This window comes from Sinocyclocheilus grahami, unplaced genomic scaffold, assembly GCF_001515645.1.
Source record: "Sinocyclocheilus grahami isolate Dianchi unplaced genomic scaffold, SAMN03320097.WGS_v1.1 scaffold529.1, whole genome shotgun sequence".
Taxonomy (NCBI): Eukaryota; Metazoa; Chordata; class Actinopteri; order Cypriniformes; family Cyprinidae; genus Sinocyclocheilus; species Sinocyclocheilus grahami.
Window position 1 is genome coordinate 38457 of NW_015505708.1, and position 16002 is coordinate 54458.

General features: G+C 36.7%; 1 protein-coding gene across 3 annotated transcripts in view; it reads right to left on the reverse strand.

The window, feature by feature from the left end:
* Positions 1 to 1522: 1522 nt before the first annotated feature.
* The window catches only part of LOC107555275 (high affinity cationic amino acid transporter 1-like), a 35545-nt gene continuing 21065 nt past the window's right edge, over positions 1523 to 16002 (reverse strand). For 2 of the 3 annotated variants that reach the window (XM_016238023.1, XM_016238025.1), the window contains exons 2-12: positions 11250 to 11727; positions 10982 to 11140; positions 10725 to 10890; positions 9741 to 9874; positions 9391 to 9613; positions 8022 to 8161; positions 5980 to 6082; positions 4260 to 4468; positions 4006 to 4157; positions 3809 to 3917; positions 1523 to 2168 (exon numbers count right to left, since the gene is read on the reverse strand). In XM_016238023.1, the coding sequence (XP_016093509.1) occupies positions 1987 to 2168; positions 3809 to 3917; positions 4006 to 4157; positions 4260 to 4468; positions 5980 to 6082; positions 8022 to 8161; positions 9391 to 9613; positions 9741 to 9874; positions 10725 to 10890; positions 10982 to 11140; positions 11250 to 11619 (1947 nt within the window). In that variant the 5' untranslated portion in view covers positions 11620 to 11727 and the 3' untranslated portion in view covers positions 1523 to 1986. Of the gene's footprint in view, positions 2169 to 3808; positions 3918 to 4005; positions 4158 to 4259; positions 4469 to 5979; positions 6083 to 8021; positions 8162 to 9390; positions 9614 to 9740; positions 9875 to 10724; positions 10891 to 10981; positions 11141 to 11249; positions 11728 to 12872; positions 12983 to 16002 lie in introns of those variants that run through there. The other variant, XM_016238024.1, reaches the window with a different exon arrangement.

Here is a 16002-nt window from a genome sequence, read left to right on the forward strand (position 1 = left end):
CTGAATGGAAAGGAAACTGACCAAACAAACAAGCATTAGAATCCCTCTGAACAGAGATTTTCCCAGATCCAAGTCTTTAACTGCACAGTTTTTTTCTCCCATTCCAAAGGTTTGGCAACTGCTTCATCAAAGTCTGAGAGGTGGCACTAGTGTCAGCCACTAAAAGTCATTGTCAGTGCGAGAAGACATTAGGACTGTCAATCAAAAAGGGTGAGAAAAGGCACTGGAGAGTTACAGACCAATCAAAGAAAAGAGTCTCTGACTTATCAGCATAACAGCATGAAAACCCTTCTCATATTGAGAAAATTGAATTAAAGCACCTTGCGTCAGCTAAAGAAATATTTGAAACGTCATAGTAAGTAAAATGAATATTTCTTCTGAAGCGGTGTCATTTTCAGTGTTTTAAAGCAAGGTCGCAGATAAAACAACTGTTGCTATCAGCAGATGTCTTTCTGAATAACAGTAAATCGGTAAATCGGTTCGACATCAGTAAATTATAGGGGTGCTCCGATCAGGATTTTTGAGGCCGATCGCCGATCACAGAAAGCAGTATCTGCCGATACCGATCTTTTAAAAGCCTTCTTTTTCATCATTTATAACTATTTATAATGATACTCCAATCAGGATTTTTAGACATGTATTCAGGGCCTGAATTTTATTTTTGAAAATGGGGGGAATTCCCCTCTCAGGTATCTCTTGTGAGAGGGGAAGCAGCACGGACTGTGCTTTCACAGAAGAGTCCGCTACTGATCTGCGGCTGTTTACCACACACAAAATATTTATCCATTATTTTGATTTCAAATCCAAACATTGTCACTGAAAATGCTTTTTCAGCATTGCAATTCTTTTTTTCTTTTACACAGTACAGTAATACAATCTTTCATAGACATGTTTAAACACAATAAATATAAGCAACGCATTATTCAATGCTTTTTACTTTTGCAATTACTTCTAGATTTATATATTAAGTTGCTCAAGCAAGTGGCAAAACATTTAAACTACTTTTCTTACGTTATCACAAACTTACCATTGACAGAAATAGTCCTTATTGCCTTCTTTATCTAAAAGTGCTCTATCCCTTTAAACCTAGCCAAAAAGCCATGTGTTGACTCTGAAACACAGTAGACTTTAATAATATGCATTTATGGTGTAATTATTACATTTTCGTGTCGATCCATGTTCATATTTACTGCAAACAGTGCTGTTACTTTAATTCAGCGCTTGCAGCGCAGCAATAGACTCGGTGTGGAATCAATCTCTGCACTGCTGCAGACTCACCGCTACTGGAAACGCACTACCGGACCGCAACCGTGTGCAGTGAACGCTTTAATCCGTTAACATGAGTGCAGAAAAAATATGCACCACGTATGCACTGCAAACGAAGTAATGTGTACCTGGCGCGAGTACCTCACCATCAGCATTATAATTATTTTACCCGCGCCGGACAGAGACCGAGACAGTGCCGCTGCATGTCGTGCCAAACCTCTCACTGCAGCCTCATCAGCTTGAGATCGGCCATTTTAGAGACCGCCGATCAAACATCCCAACGTGATTATTGGCCGATAGTGATCGGTAGCCGATCAATCGTAGCACCCCTAGTAAATTACATACAAAATGCGCACCACAAATGTGTTTTGCTCAAAATTATTTTTATCAAGTATGACCGCAACATGCAACAAAAATAAATAGATAAAAATAAACCAATTCGACAAAGGAAGAACCGACTGATCCAATAATGCAGTGTACATCCTTATGTACACATAATCATTAATTCTGTCCTTCACGTTTTACCTGAATAAGAGGCAAATAATAATAGCCACATGTTGTAATGCTGCTTAAAGGTGCTTCGGACCTACAGTAACACATAAAGGACATTGTCTTGAACATCAATAGCAGCTCTCGGTTTGGACGTTTCAGTTGTAAGTCACATACATCGGTATAGTGAGCACATAATTCCATCCGTAACAGGGCATTTCAAGTGTTTTCTCAAGGGTCACTGCTCTCCTCTGCTCTGACATTAATACCGTTGCTCAAGAAAGCCTCTTTCTCGGGTGTGGCTGGTCCATTTGTCATTGTTGGTTTGAAAGTGTTGATGGCTTCTGTGTCGTTACTGGCCAAGGCCGCTTCTGTGCTGTGCCAGATTCCATAGCCAAAATAAATAACAAAACCTAGAAAGAAACACAGAAGGTCAAGGACAGCAAACGACATTGTACTTGTTTTCTGTCTGTAATAAAAAATTATTTTGATTATTAATAACTACCCATTTATTGTGTTTTATCATGTTGCTGTGATTAGCCATTTAAGGCTGTGCATTTCCCCATCCTAACTAGACGTGATGCGATACGCAACAAATTTTAACTTAAGTTCTAGCATAGTGCACTTATCAAATCCTAAAAGGCTATAACTGAATTAAGTATTCAGGCTGTTGTGCTGTTTCAGCATGAGGAGCAGCCCTGTGTTCATTTATATGTGAGCAGATCATGATCCAGTGTTTTCAGCATCTCAGTTCACAGTAAATACAGTGCTGTGAATTTAACACGCGTTTGGGAATTTAGGACACTTTATTTTGGCAGTTGCATAATTTCTACTATTTCTGTAGGCAGTAGTTCACAGCATTTCACTAGATGTATAATGCAAAGCATTTGTAAAGCATTCTGTTAAGAAATTAAGTAAAATACACTACCAGTAAAAAGTTTGGAATAATTACAATTTTGAGCCCTTTTTAAAAGAAGTATCTTATGTTCACCAAGGCTGCATTTATGTGACAATGTGAAATATTACAATTTAAAATAACTTTTCTATTTGAAAAGGCCAATACATTAAAAGGTAATTTATTGCTGTGATGCAAAGATTTTCAGCATCATTATTCCAGACTTTAGTGTCACATGATCCTTCAGAAATCATTCTAATATGCTGAATTTGCTGCTCAATTATTATTGGTTCACTGAACATAATTTATTTGAATTAGAATTATTTTGTATCATTATTAAATCAAGATTTATGGTGTAGCACTGTTTTCACAAAATATTAAGAAGCATTACAATTTAAAATAACTTTTCTATTTGAAAAGGCCGATACATTAAAAGGTAATTTATTGCTGTGATACAAAGCTGAATTTTCAGCATCATTATTCCAGACTTTAGTGTCACATGATCCTTCAGAAATCATTCGAATATGCTGAATTTGCTGCTCAATTATTATTGGTTCACTGAACATAATTTATTTGAATTAGAATTATTTTGTATCATTATTAAATCAAGATTTATGGTGTAGCACTGTTTTCACAAAATATTAAGAAGCAAAAACTGTTTTCAACATCAATAATACTATGAAATGTTTCTTGTGTTGCCATAAAATGAATAAATAATATTTTAAAATATATTAAAATAAAACAACAGTTATTTAAAATTGTAATAAAGTTTTTTTTTTTTTTTTGCAGCCTTGGTGAGCATGAAAAAAAAAAACACTGAAAAATGTTAAACCTTTGGCCGGTATTGTGATTAAAATAATTATGAAATTAATGTTTTATTTCACAGTGCAGATGTATTACAATAGCAATGCATTAACGTCTTGTTAGTAATAATGATAATAATAAATATATACTATTCAATTCATTTGGAAATGCAAAGACAATTTTTTTTTGGTCAGAAAACAGGTTTGAGTTCTTAATTTTGCTCTAAAAAGTGCACTAGGTGTATTTTACTTAAACATTACTAGGACCCTCCTAGAAGATCCTACGTCCACCCACCATAGTGTCATGAAGTCCTGTGCAAAACAATGAACGCATGATGACGAATTATTGACTTACCTATGGCCATCCAAATGGCGAAGCGCATCCAGGTGCCTGCGTCCAGCTGCATCATCAGGTACACATTAATGAACATGCTGAGGACGGGAAGGAACGGCAGCAGAGGAACCTGGGTACACACACACACACACACCCGCCTATCTTTACAAACACAGATTATAAAACTCCCTCTGTGCGCATGCAGGTATTTTTTTTACCTTAAAAGACAGTTTTGTCTTGCTCTCAGGCTGCCGCCATATTAACATGGTGATGATGAAACAAACCACAGCCAGACAGGCAAGAACCGTAAGAGCCCAGATCTGAAATCCACCCTGAACCGCCACGACACAGAACACACACACCAGAACACCTGCACAAAGAGGAAGGGAAGCCGTGACTCACACTGTGAAGTCAATTCTTTGCTGATCTAATTAGGTGTCTAGGCTGATAAACACATCCGCACGTGTCTAACCTAATACACTGGTGCAGATGTTGACGGTGAAGCCAGAGAGACGAGACGGCTCCTCATTTTTGGGGGACAGAAGGTTGCTGAGGGTGCAGAGATCTTGAGACCCAGGCAGGAAACCAGCACTGCTCTCGTTGATGGAGTCGGCCTCGGTTTCCTCTTGACAGCTGGCTCTCTGATACTGGACATTCACACTGGGCTGCTCTGGCTGGTACCTGAGAGAGAGAGATATAATAGTCTAACCATCAATTATGGTTATTATTGTTTACTAAAACTATTTCTATTATGACAACCCTTGAAAGACTTTAGCATGCTAATGGATATGACAATGTTAATGTATTTGGTCTTGGCGGAATAGATCCGCTACGCTGCTGAATTGCTGCTGCTGTTGGTTATTGCTGTTGTTATATATTATTGCTGCTGCTGCAAAGCAAGTACAGGAACTTGCTACTGCCAATGCATACGTCGATACGGTGCTGTGAGTATTTAAGACATACTGCTGCTGCACAAATATATAATAACCTGCAGCAGATCTATAAGGTGGAGCTGGGGAGGTGGAGGGTTTCAGAGGAAGCCATTTAAATGTAAAGCAGCAAGCTTATTGGCTGCATATGCAACATGAACCAATCAACTTGAGCCAAGTAGTTTAACGCTGTGAATTAGGGCTGCACGATAAATCACATGTAATTGTCATGCGCATCTTGTCAGAACCGGCTTTACTGACGAGATGCACATGACAATCGCATGTGATTTATCATGCAGCCCTTCTGTGAACATCATCATTTTGCATTAAGGACCCATCAGCCTGCACCAACTGGAGTTTCATAACAGAACTTGGCATTGGCCAAAAAAAAAAAAAAGTTTACTAGAATTAACAAACATTAATTAACTGCATCTAAACCTAAATCTATAGACATTTGAAAGTAAATAAATAAATACAAATCACAACAAAATTACTAAAAATGTAAAGGGTTACTCCACCCCAAAATGAAAATTTTGTCATTAATTACTCACCCTCATGTCGTTCCAAACCCGTTAGACCTCCGTTCATCTTTGGAACACAAATTAAGATATTTTTGATGCATTCTGAGAGTTCTCTGACCCTCCCATAGATAGCAATGTAATTACCACGATCAAGGTCCAGAAACGTAGCAAGGAGATCGGTAAATTAATCCATGCGACTTCGGGGGTTCAACCGTCATTTTACGAAGCTACGAGAATACTTTTTGTACGCAAAGAAAACAAACTTTATTCAACAATTCATCTCCTCCGTAGCGCCATTTTGGGGAGTATCCACTGAACGCAAACTGCTGTTCTGTGTCAGCCGCACCACACGGATACCTTTTATACAGTTTTAATTTATGTTCCGAAGATGAACGGAGATCTTACGGGTTTGGAACGACATGAGAGTGAGTAATTAATGACAACATTTTCATTTTGGGGTTGAGTAACCCTTTAAAATTTAAATTTAAATTACAATAATAACATGCAAAAAAAGAAATATATTCAATATAAAATATTAACAAAAACTAATTATACCACAATAATGATATGAATACATTGAAAACTGGGCTGTCACTTTAAAATTAATTCAGTGTGATTAATAAGAAAATAAGGCAAAATGATTACCAATTAAAAAAAAAGAAACAGTACTTGCAATGTTAGACAGCAGAAATATCACTCTTTTATTTTATGTTAAACAGTCTTGGAAAATCTGAAGCCATACCTCAAGACTAAGACACAGGCTGCAACTAGTGTGTAAGCCAGCAGAGTGCCAATGGACATGAGATCAACCAGATCTTTCAGATCAAACAGGAAAGCCATCACCGCTGTGGAGAGAAGAGGAGTGTGTTACTGCAGGACAATGATTCAGCTGTATTAACTGTAATATCTATAACAAGTTCAGAAATACTAATTCTGTTGTGTTAATATTGTCATCAGAATACATATTAATAAACTACCACTCAAACATTTGGGGTGAGTAAGATTTTTTTATGCTTTAAAAAAAAAGTATCTTATGCTCACCAAAGCTTATTTGATTAAACATACAGTAAAAATTGAAATTGTGTAAAATATTGTTACAATTGCAAGTAACTTATCTATTTTTTATATATTTTAAAATGCAACTTATTTCTGTATTTTAAGCAGTCATTACTTCAGTCGTCTATTTCACAATCTTTCAGAAATAATTCTAATATGCTGATTTGCTGCTCAAGAAACATTTATCATCAATTATGACATTTTATAGTTGAGTTTTTGTAACAATGTAAAGGTTTTTACTGTCACTTTGGATCAATTCAATGCATTCTTGCTGAATAAAATTATTCATTTGTTAAACTAATTTGACCCCAAACTTTTGAACAGTAGTGTTATTTCAGTGTTAACATTAATAGTGAATTGTAAACATTTAACATTTCATAACCACCAACAAGTCAATAAAAATAGACAATATGTTAAAACCTGTCAAAACATTAAGAAATAGTTAGTGATGTGTCATATTTAAAGAGAAAACAAACAACACCATTCACTCGTTTAGATTATGCGTGGCCCGTGTAATGACACCATATCCTCTCTCAGAATTGCCACATATCCTGTTAACAGTTGGTCCCTTACTTATAAAAAGACATCTTGCACTAGCAGTAACACAGAAATATATTCTTATTAACAATGTTTGCATTTAATGCTTAACATGCAATTAAATGGTTTTAGGTGTAATTAAACGTACCTTAGTGCGTCCTTCATAAATATAATTTTTCAAAGATATTACATTATGAATTACACTTAAGTGCTTTTTTCACAGGAGTTTGATAATCCGTTTCTCCTCTACGCTTACCGGACAGAAGTCCGGCCGCCATGGTGGCGATGATGGGCGTCTTCCTCTCACTGACGTGAGACAGGAAGCTGAAGATGAGACTGTCATTTGCCATGGCAAAGATAATGCGTGGCAGTGGGAACATGGAGCCCAGCAGACTACACAAGCAGGGGAGGGAGGATGAGTGGATATATGATCTGAATCTGAACGTAAACAGCCCGGTTCAGAAAATCGCAGATGCCTCTAGCCTCACCACTAAAGCTGAACATAAAGGAGAGCAAAAGCTCAATATACCCCTTAGAGTTCAGCTCCTCGAATGAAATGTAACTTCATTTAACTTCATGTCAGGATTAAATTCTCTTCCACTGACTCCGCATCAGTGTGGAAAAGTCTAAAAGAAATAACCAATTACACTCATACTCAATCTACACCTAAAATTTGCATATAATATACAGTACATGTACATACAAAGCTGTATATTGTAATATACCTGCACATACAATTGTCGATTTATATATTTTTATTCCTTATTTACTTGTTCTATTTTTTATTATCTGTGTTTTTTGTTCTGTCACTGTCATTCTGTTACACTGTGGAAGCTTCTGTCACGAAAACAAATTCCTCGTATGTGTAAACATACCTGGCAATAAAGCTCATTCTGACTCTGATTCTGATTTGAAGTTTACACTTTTTGTATTCATAAATGTGACCAAACTGTACATCTGTGTTGTTTTGTATAGTCTACTAACAGTTTAATGTCACTGCTGCAATTCTCTGAACATAAAGGCTTAAATAAAGCCTATTGTTGGCACCAAAAAGCAGTTGGGTCATTTTTTGGCATTGCTGGAGTTTAGTGGATACGTTTAGTCATGGTGCAGTTTGAGAGGTTGTTGGCCGGATCGCTGTGAGATCTGTAAAGAAGCGAGTCTGTTAATAGTTTAAATGAGCGTCCTCACCTGCCACTATGCCTGAGGTTACAGTGGCAATTATAGGTGTTTTGGATTTTTCACTGATGTTTGCCAAGAACTTGAAGAGCAGCCCGTCTTCAGCCATGGCCCATATTACACGGGGCATTGGGAACATGGAGCCCAACAGACTAGTTGAGAGGAGAGAAACAGATTCAAGCCATGCAGTGCAGTTAGCTTGTGCATTTAACATCTACTGAAGCTAATTAGCTTTACAACTTTGCCTTTAAAAAGTGTCATGAAAAAGCAAACCATATTTTGAGGATTTGAGATCCTACAAACATATACTACCATTCAAAAGTTTGAGGTATTAAATTTTTTTTTTAGAAAAGAATGCTTTTATTTAACAAAAAATTATGGTACAAACATTTATAATGTTACAAAAGACTTATATTTCAAATAAATGTGGTTCTTTCAAAAACAACATCTTACTGACCCCAAACTTTTGAAAAATAGTACATTTGCACAATAATAGACAATTTACACCTGAGTGATGGCAATGAAAAATGTTTGCCACAGCAAAGAGTTTAAACAAGCCAATCAGAGACCATGTCTAGGCTAAGCCCCGCCCACTTCAGGTCTCCCATTCCATGAAAATAATTATTCTATTATTAACTATCTCTGTAGTCATTAATTACAGCTTGTGAGACACCACTGAAATACCTGTGCAACATGTTTGACTTTATCTTCATTTGTAAGAGATTTTCATGACACTAAAACATGAAACTATGTAAATCATATTAAAATAAAACATTACAATTACTTCAGAACACTGCAGCTGAATTAACTTAGTAGTAATTCATATATTAAGTTACACACAACTTTATGCCTCACAGTTCAGGTATTTAAAAGGGTCATATCAAGGAGAGCAAAAAATAAATAAATCATCTTCAAAAACACACTGTAAAAAAAAAATTCGTAAAGAATGGTAAATGACTGGCAGCTACGGCTGCCAAACAAAAACCGTAAAATTAAAGTAAAATATCTTAATTGAAATAAAGTGCAAAAACAATAATTTTACAGAAAAAAAAAATATATATTTTACTGATTTTTCCCTGTTTCAATTATGATATTTTACTTTAATTTTAAGTTTTTTGTTTGGCAGCCGTAGCTGCCAGTCATACCATTTTTTTTTTATGGAACTTTTTTTTACAGTGTACCATAACCACTTTAAATAATTTCAATAAGCATTTTATGTATTTGTGTAGACATTTCCATTTCTAATGTCTTTTTTTCTGAAGTTTGGTGCCAAAATGGCACAGAAATGACATACTGCAGCTTTAAAACAAACAATGCTACGCAAATACACAAACACACCCCAGAACGGACATAACTTGTAAACCACCCGTGTAGTTCTTACCTGGTGGACAAAGCACAAAGGGAACCAACGGCTACTGCGTACGTCGCCCCTTCCCAGCCCACATATTTGAAGGCCACAGGAAGAGGGCTGTTCTTATCCAGCATGTAGTACGGCATCATCATCGTGAGGGCGGCTGATACGCCGAAGTAGGCAACAAAACAGATGAGAAGAGATGCTACAATGCCAATAGGTATCGCCCTCTGAGGATTCTTCACCTCCTCACCTGAATCACAAACAGAGAGGAAAAGGCCTTTATTTACACAGGAAGCCAAAAAAAAGCTTTGGAATGCATCTCAGTTAGATCCGACTCAAAAGCTAAACTGTGTTGTCATAGAAAAGGAAGAACTCACCTGTTGTGGCGATACAATCAAACCCGACAAAAGCATAGAAACAGGTGGCAGCACCGGACAGAACTCCAGAGAAACCGAACGGCATGAAACCACCAACACCCAACCGCTCTTCAGACGGCAACGGCTCTGACGTACTGCAAATACAAACAAGTACCAAGCTATAGTATCTCCCTCAGACAAAGACAACACTATAAACCATTTCTAGGAGCATTAAAATAGTCATTTTTCACATTATGATTTAGATTATCATTAAGACTTTCCTTGTTAAATTTCATTAGATTTTTATTACTGTAGTAGTATAATTTTAAAATTTAAATTATTTAAATTACTGTATCTTTATGTGTAAAAATTAAAGGCAGTGCAACAAATGCTACAATTTAAATATATTTATTTTCAAGGGGAATTTTTGGTTACCTTATATGCAATGAAAAATGCCTCAAAAACAGGCTTCATTTTCTTGTAAGTTCGGTTTTCCAAATGCATGTTATTGATCTTACTATAAATGGTTCATTCATGCAAATATTGAAATTCTTCATTTTGTGACCCTGTAATGTTTAATCCTGTCTTATTTCAATCTTCTGGTGAAAATGACAGACGTCTTTCTGGTGGACCAATTACTAGTGTTTTGAATTAGCTTTAATTTTTATACATATTTTCAGTTTTTTACTATTTCAGTTTAACTTTAATTTATTTTTATTTAAGTTTTAGTAATTTTGGTTAGTTACCTAATATTTTCAGCTTTATTGCAATTAAAACAAATTATTTTAATTTGTTTTTGTATACAACAACAACACTGACCACATCTCAAAATCCAAATCAACATCCAATCTTTTATGATAATTTGTTACACAACAAAAACTGTTGCTACATAATTGTGACATACTTTCCCCTGTTTCTTTTTTGACTTTGAACAATAATAAAATCCACATTTCACAAGATATACTGTGCTTCTATCAAAGGAGAAAAAAAAAAAAAAGTCTTTACTTCTCATAGGATGATTGGTTGAGGATTTCCTTAGGATCCAGGCTCCAGTTTTTGAGGGTTCCTTTGATCAGGCCTGACACGACCACAAATATCAGGACCAGAACATTGATGCAGGTGAACACTTTATTGATCATAGCGGACTCCTTCACCCCAAACGCCAACAAAGCTGCAGAACAAACACAACATATTCATTTGTTGCATTCCTGAACATACACAAACTGATGTATATTTGTATAACCTGACTCTCAGTGGCTTACCTGTCAGTGTGAGGATGATGAGCACAGCAAACATGTCGGGATACTCTGCTAACACTCCAGGGGCCTTCATACTCATGTGTAACCTGCAGAAATTCTCTATATGTTTGCCAACGAGCTCATCAAAGGTCGCACTCCAGGCCCGAGCGACACTGGACGTTCCTGAGAGAGGGAACATTATAAGTGTGGTTAGCCAATATGGGTTATAACTATTGATATTTGGCATTTTTAGGCCATATTTTGGCCTGACTACTTGAAGCATTCTTCTCACCTATGATATAAGACAGGATGAGGTTCCAGCCGGTGATGAAGGCCCACAGCTCACCCACCGTCACGTAGCTGTACAGATATGCGGAACCTGTTCTGGGTACACGTGCTCCAAACTCAGCGTAACACAGTCCGGCCATCACTGAGGCTAAGGCTGCAATCAGAAATGAGAGGACGATACCCGGACCGGCGTTTTCCCGTGCCACGGCCCCGGCCAACACATAGACACCAGCGCCCAATGTGCTGCCCACTCCCAGTGCCACCAGGTCAAAGGTGTTGAGACATCTGAAAAGACGAGACTCTTCTGTGCTGCAGTCGACCACCTTCACTCGCAGAAGCTGCTTTCCAAAGCCTTTTATGTAGGCAAGGACCATGTTGATTTCTTTAAGCAGTCAGACACACGCTCGCGCACACGCACACACACGCACACGCACACACACACGCACACACACACACAAGCTCTTCACTGTAGGACCAATGACCTGGAGAAACAAAAGAAAGCATATAAACATGATAAAAAGTCCATTAAAGTTTGCTTCAAGTAAAGGTTTTTAATAAGTTGCCATTTTTACCTTTACTTTGTATTCCATTTTAGTTTAACCAATTGTTCTGATAGTTAAAATTGAGTTTTATTTTAAAGACATATTTCTATTTAGTTTTTATTAGTGCTGTCAAACGATTAATCACAATTAATCACATCCAAAATGAAAGTTGTTTACATATATATATATATATATAATAAATATACAAAGTAATTTTGTTTCAGCATCCACAATGTTCTTAAATAGTGCAGTGCTAGTTTATGACATAAATGTATAAAAACATTCAATTAAAATGAAATAAATCTCTGAATTCTTAAGTTAATAAATGATGCAAGAAGTGCGATCCTGACATAAGCTGGGAGAGTCACAAGAGTGATGATATTTGAGCCAGGTACTACCTCCACAACCAGCATGATTTCTCTTACTCATCGTTACTGTAATAGCTGTAAGCCAAAAGCAGACTGGACGTAAGCTGGGGTATCACTTGAACTTTACAGTAGGATCTTTTTATAAACACAAGTGCAAAGCTAACGTCACTGATCATATTTAGAGAGAATAAGACACACCTGTAATAAATACACTGTACGCTAATAAACAGAATGACAAGTGTGCTCAAAGGTGTTATTCCCTCTTAGAGTTTACAGTAACAAGACACCTTATTTCATCAGCTCCTAACAGGAAGATGAAAAGCCTCTGATATTTGGGTCATTCTAGGTCTAATTTCAATGCTAAGTATATATATAATATATATATATATATATATATATATATATATATATATATATATATATATATATATATATATATATATACACATCATGGTTAGAAAAAAGACACATTTACAATATTCCATTCATGTTTGATTACACAAAGGAAATACATCAGAAGATAATTTAGTCTGGAATACACATATTAAGTTTGTGTCTCCCAGAAGGCCACTGAGAAACCCTAAAGCATATCAAATAAATGAGTTTCATTGCATCATTTAGTGAGCAAAACCAATAACGGGTTTCATGGGAAACTCAAACAACAAGATATCAAACCCGCTAATCAGAGCCCTCTGAAGTTTCAGATCTTTTTCTTACCAACTCAAAATATCAAAGCGAGGAAATCCTCAAAATACAAATAAAGTCCAGTGATTCTTTTCTCTGAGCTCTGGCTTCGGATCAGGACCTCCTCCAGGTATCAAACACAATGAGGATTTGTAAAGTAAAACCTTTGATGATGCCTTTTCTCTCTGAACTCGTAATAAATACAAGTAAGGGGAGGCGTTCAAACCTGTGTCTGCCTGTAGCACGAGTCCAATGCCTTTGTGGCAATTAACTCATTCAAAGCTCGGGCCACAAATAGCACATGGTGAGGTCACGTGAAGACCAGCAGCTGCGGTGGTCACTGAAGCCTCTACAGTCACTGCATCAGATTCTGGTTTCTGCCCGTCTCTGCCTTCTGTCAAGAAACACCTCTGACACTTAAAGCGAGATAACATAAAAGTTGCTAATTATTATGTTGTGCTAAGTATTTACTCATGTCATTTCAAAATCGCATGACGTTTTTTCTGTGGTATAAAAAAAGATGATGTTTAGAAGAATGTTCATGCTGCTCTGTACTAGTGGTGACCGATATTGGTTTTTTGACAGCCGATGCCGATATCTTGGAAAGTAGGGTGGCCGATGGCTGATATAAAGCCGATATAATTTTATTTATTTGAATTAATATTGAAGAAATTTTAAATCATTTGAAAATTTTACAATGAAAATGTGTAAAATAAACATTTATACTTTAAATGACAAAGTATTTTTCACAAATAAATATTTAATAAAAATATAATTAAAAAGGAAGTAAACACTGTAACCAACAGGGCACTCACTAATCTGGCAAGTTTGTGTGCATTGGGATTTGGGAATCATATTTTTTCAAATAAAGCCAAGGTAACACTCACTTTTACATACAGCACACAGTGAAAATGACATGGATATGACATTGGGCAAAAGCATGAAGCGCAGCATAATTAGAAATCTTGAGTTTTAAGTTCGATGATTGCGTGTCTCCAGTGAAGCAGAACTCTCCTCCCGTCAGCATTCAATTCACACGGACCATCCGTCATGCAGAGTACACGCGATCATGCATGATACAAATGCACACTTCACAAGATCTCACAGCTGGATTTGACTAAGTTTGCAAGATTTTTGAAATTAAATGTTCATTAGTCACTCAAAGATTTGTTTAAATGATTTAAACGCGTCTTTGCTGAATGCTGACGGAAAACGAGAAAGTATTATGTTTGAATTTTTTACAAAAAATAATATAAAACTTTTGTATACATTTTAATTCCTTTGTGTAACAGTTCTTACTGATTATTAGACAGATTTCTGTCCATATTAGACAGAACTGTTAACGACGACAGCGAACAAGGAGAATGTGAACAGTGTGTGCGCAGACGCTGCCGCTCTCAGCGCTGTCAAAATAAAATAAATAAATTTATAAATAAAATAAAAGTCCCGCCTCGAACGCATCGGCCAAACAGAAACACGTATTGGCCAATGCCGATATTTGAAAAATGCCAAATATCGGCCGATATATCAGGCGACCACTACTCTGTACCATATAAAAACAGTTCATAATGGCCATGCCTGTAAAGATCTAAAAAATATGAATCCCCAAAAGGGGCATGGTGCTGGATAAAAAAAAATGTGAGGAAGACAAATTATGTCAGTACTAGGGGTGGGTAATATTCCAGTAGACATGATCAAACAGTAGAAATCTGTCAACCGGTAGAGATTTTGGACTGTTGTCTCTGTCACAGTTACATGTTCACATGAAACTTATTGTTTGCACATGTTTTCAAGCATTGCAATTTAAAAACAAGTGATTTTAAGCTGTTGAAACATATTTAGCAGTGAAAGAGAACTAATTTTGCTATTTGTGGGTGCTGTCTGAGAGACTGTTTCTCAGCACTGTCAGAGGCATGCACACATGAAGACCCTATTCATAGAGTGCAGGAATATTGAACATTATTTTCACCACTTTATAGGCCTTGAACGGTTAAATACACACACTTGTATGTGTCAAAATGCCCGTCTTTGCGAGTATCCTCACAAACAGTAATTTAGGTATTAAGTGAAAGCAAACAGCTGAGAAACAAAACACGAGTAACAGTACATTGGATCCAGCCAGCTCTTAAAGTGACAACAGTCTAATATTCCTGCTGTCGTTCATTCATGTTAAAGGGGTCATAATGATGTGATTTCAAGTTTTCCTTTCTCTTTGGAGTGTTACAAGCTGTTCATAAATAGATAAGATCCCTAAAGTTGCAAAGACTAGTCTCAAACCCAAAGAGATATTCTTTATAAAAGTAAAGACTGGTCCACGTCCTCCTAAAACGCCTCGTTTAAACACGCCCCCACATATGTCTACGTCATGATGTAGGAAGATTTGCATAACGCCACCCAAATGTTCACGCAAAGAAAGAAGGCGTAACTTTATTGTTGCTGCCACCGCCATGTTGTGAAGTCACTGTGTGTTTCGTTGCGAAAGCGAAAATACTTTGCATGGCCTTCCAAAAGAGGACACGACTAGAAATCAGTGGTTAAGTTGTATTTACAACACTGTTCCAGAACAGTTCAATCTAAATATTCAGATGTGTGCAGCGCATTTTATGGAGGACTGTTTCCTGATCCTGGGAGAGTAGACAATAATGCCTGCTGTTCTGACTCAGAATTTGCCACTGATGATTCAAACGCAAGTTTTGAGCAGTGTAGAGTAGCGCTTGTTTGTCATTTCGCAGATCACAAATGCAGACCTGGTTTTATGTTTACGCGGCGCGATGCAACGCAATGCGTAAAAAGACAGTATAAGTCATTATAATTCATAATTACGTCCCCACTTGATGCAACAAATGCCTTGTTTATAATGGGTTTTAATGTTTTTGTCTCGTCGCTCCAAGACATGGCATCACAATATGGTAAGAGGCGTAACATTTCCATCACACGCTTGAGGTATTTCAGCCAATCACAACGCACTGGATAGCTGGCCAATCAGAGCACACCTCGCTTTTCAGACCGATGAGCTTTGTAAAAATCGACGTGTTTCAGAAAGGCGGGGCATAGAGGAGAAACAATAATGTACAGTATGTGGAAAATAATGTGTTTTTTTAACCTTAAACCGCATAAACACATTTCATTACACCAAATACACAAAATAATGTTCTTTTTAGCA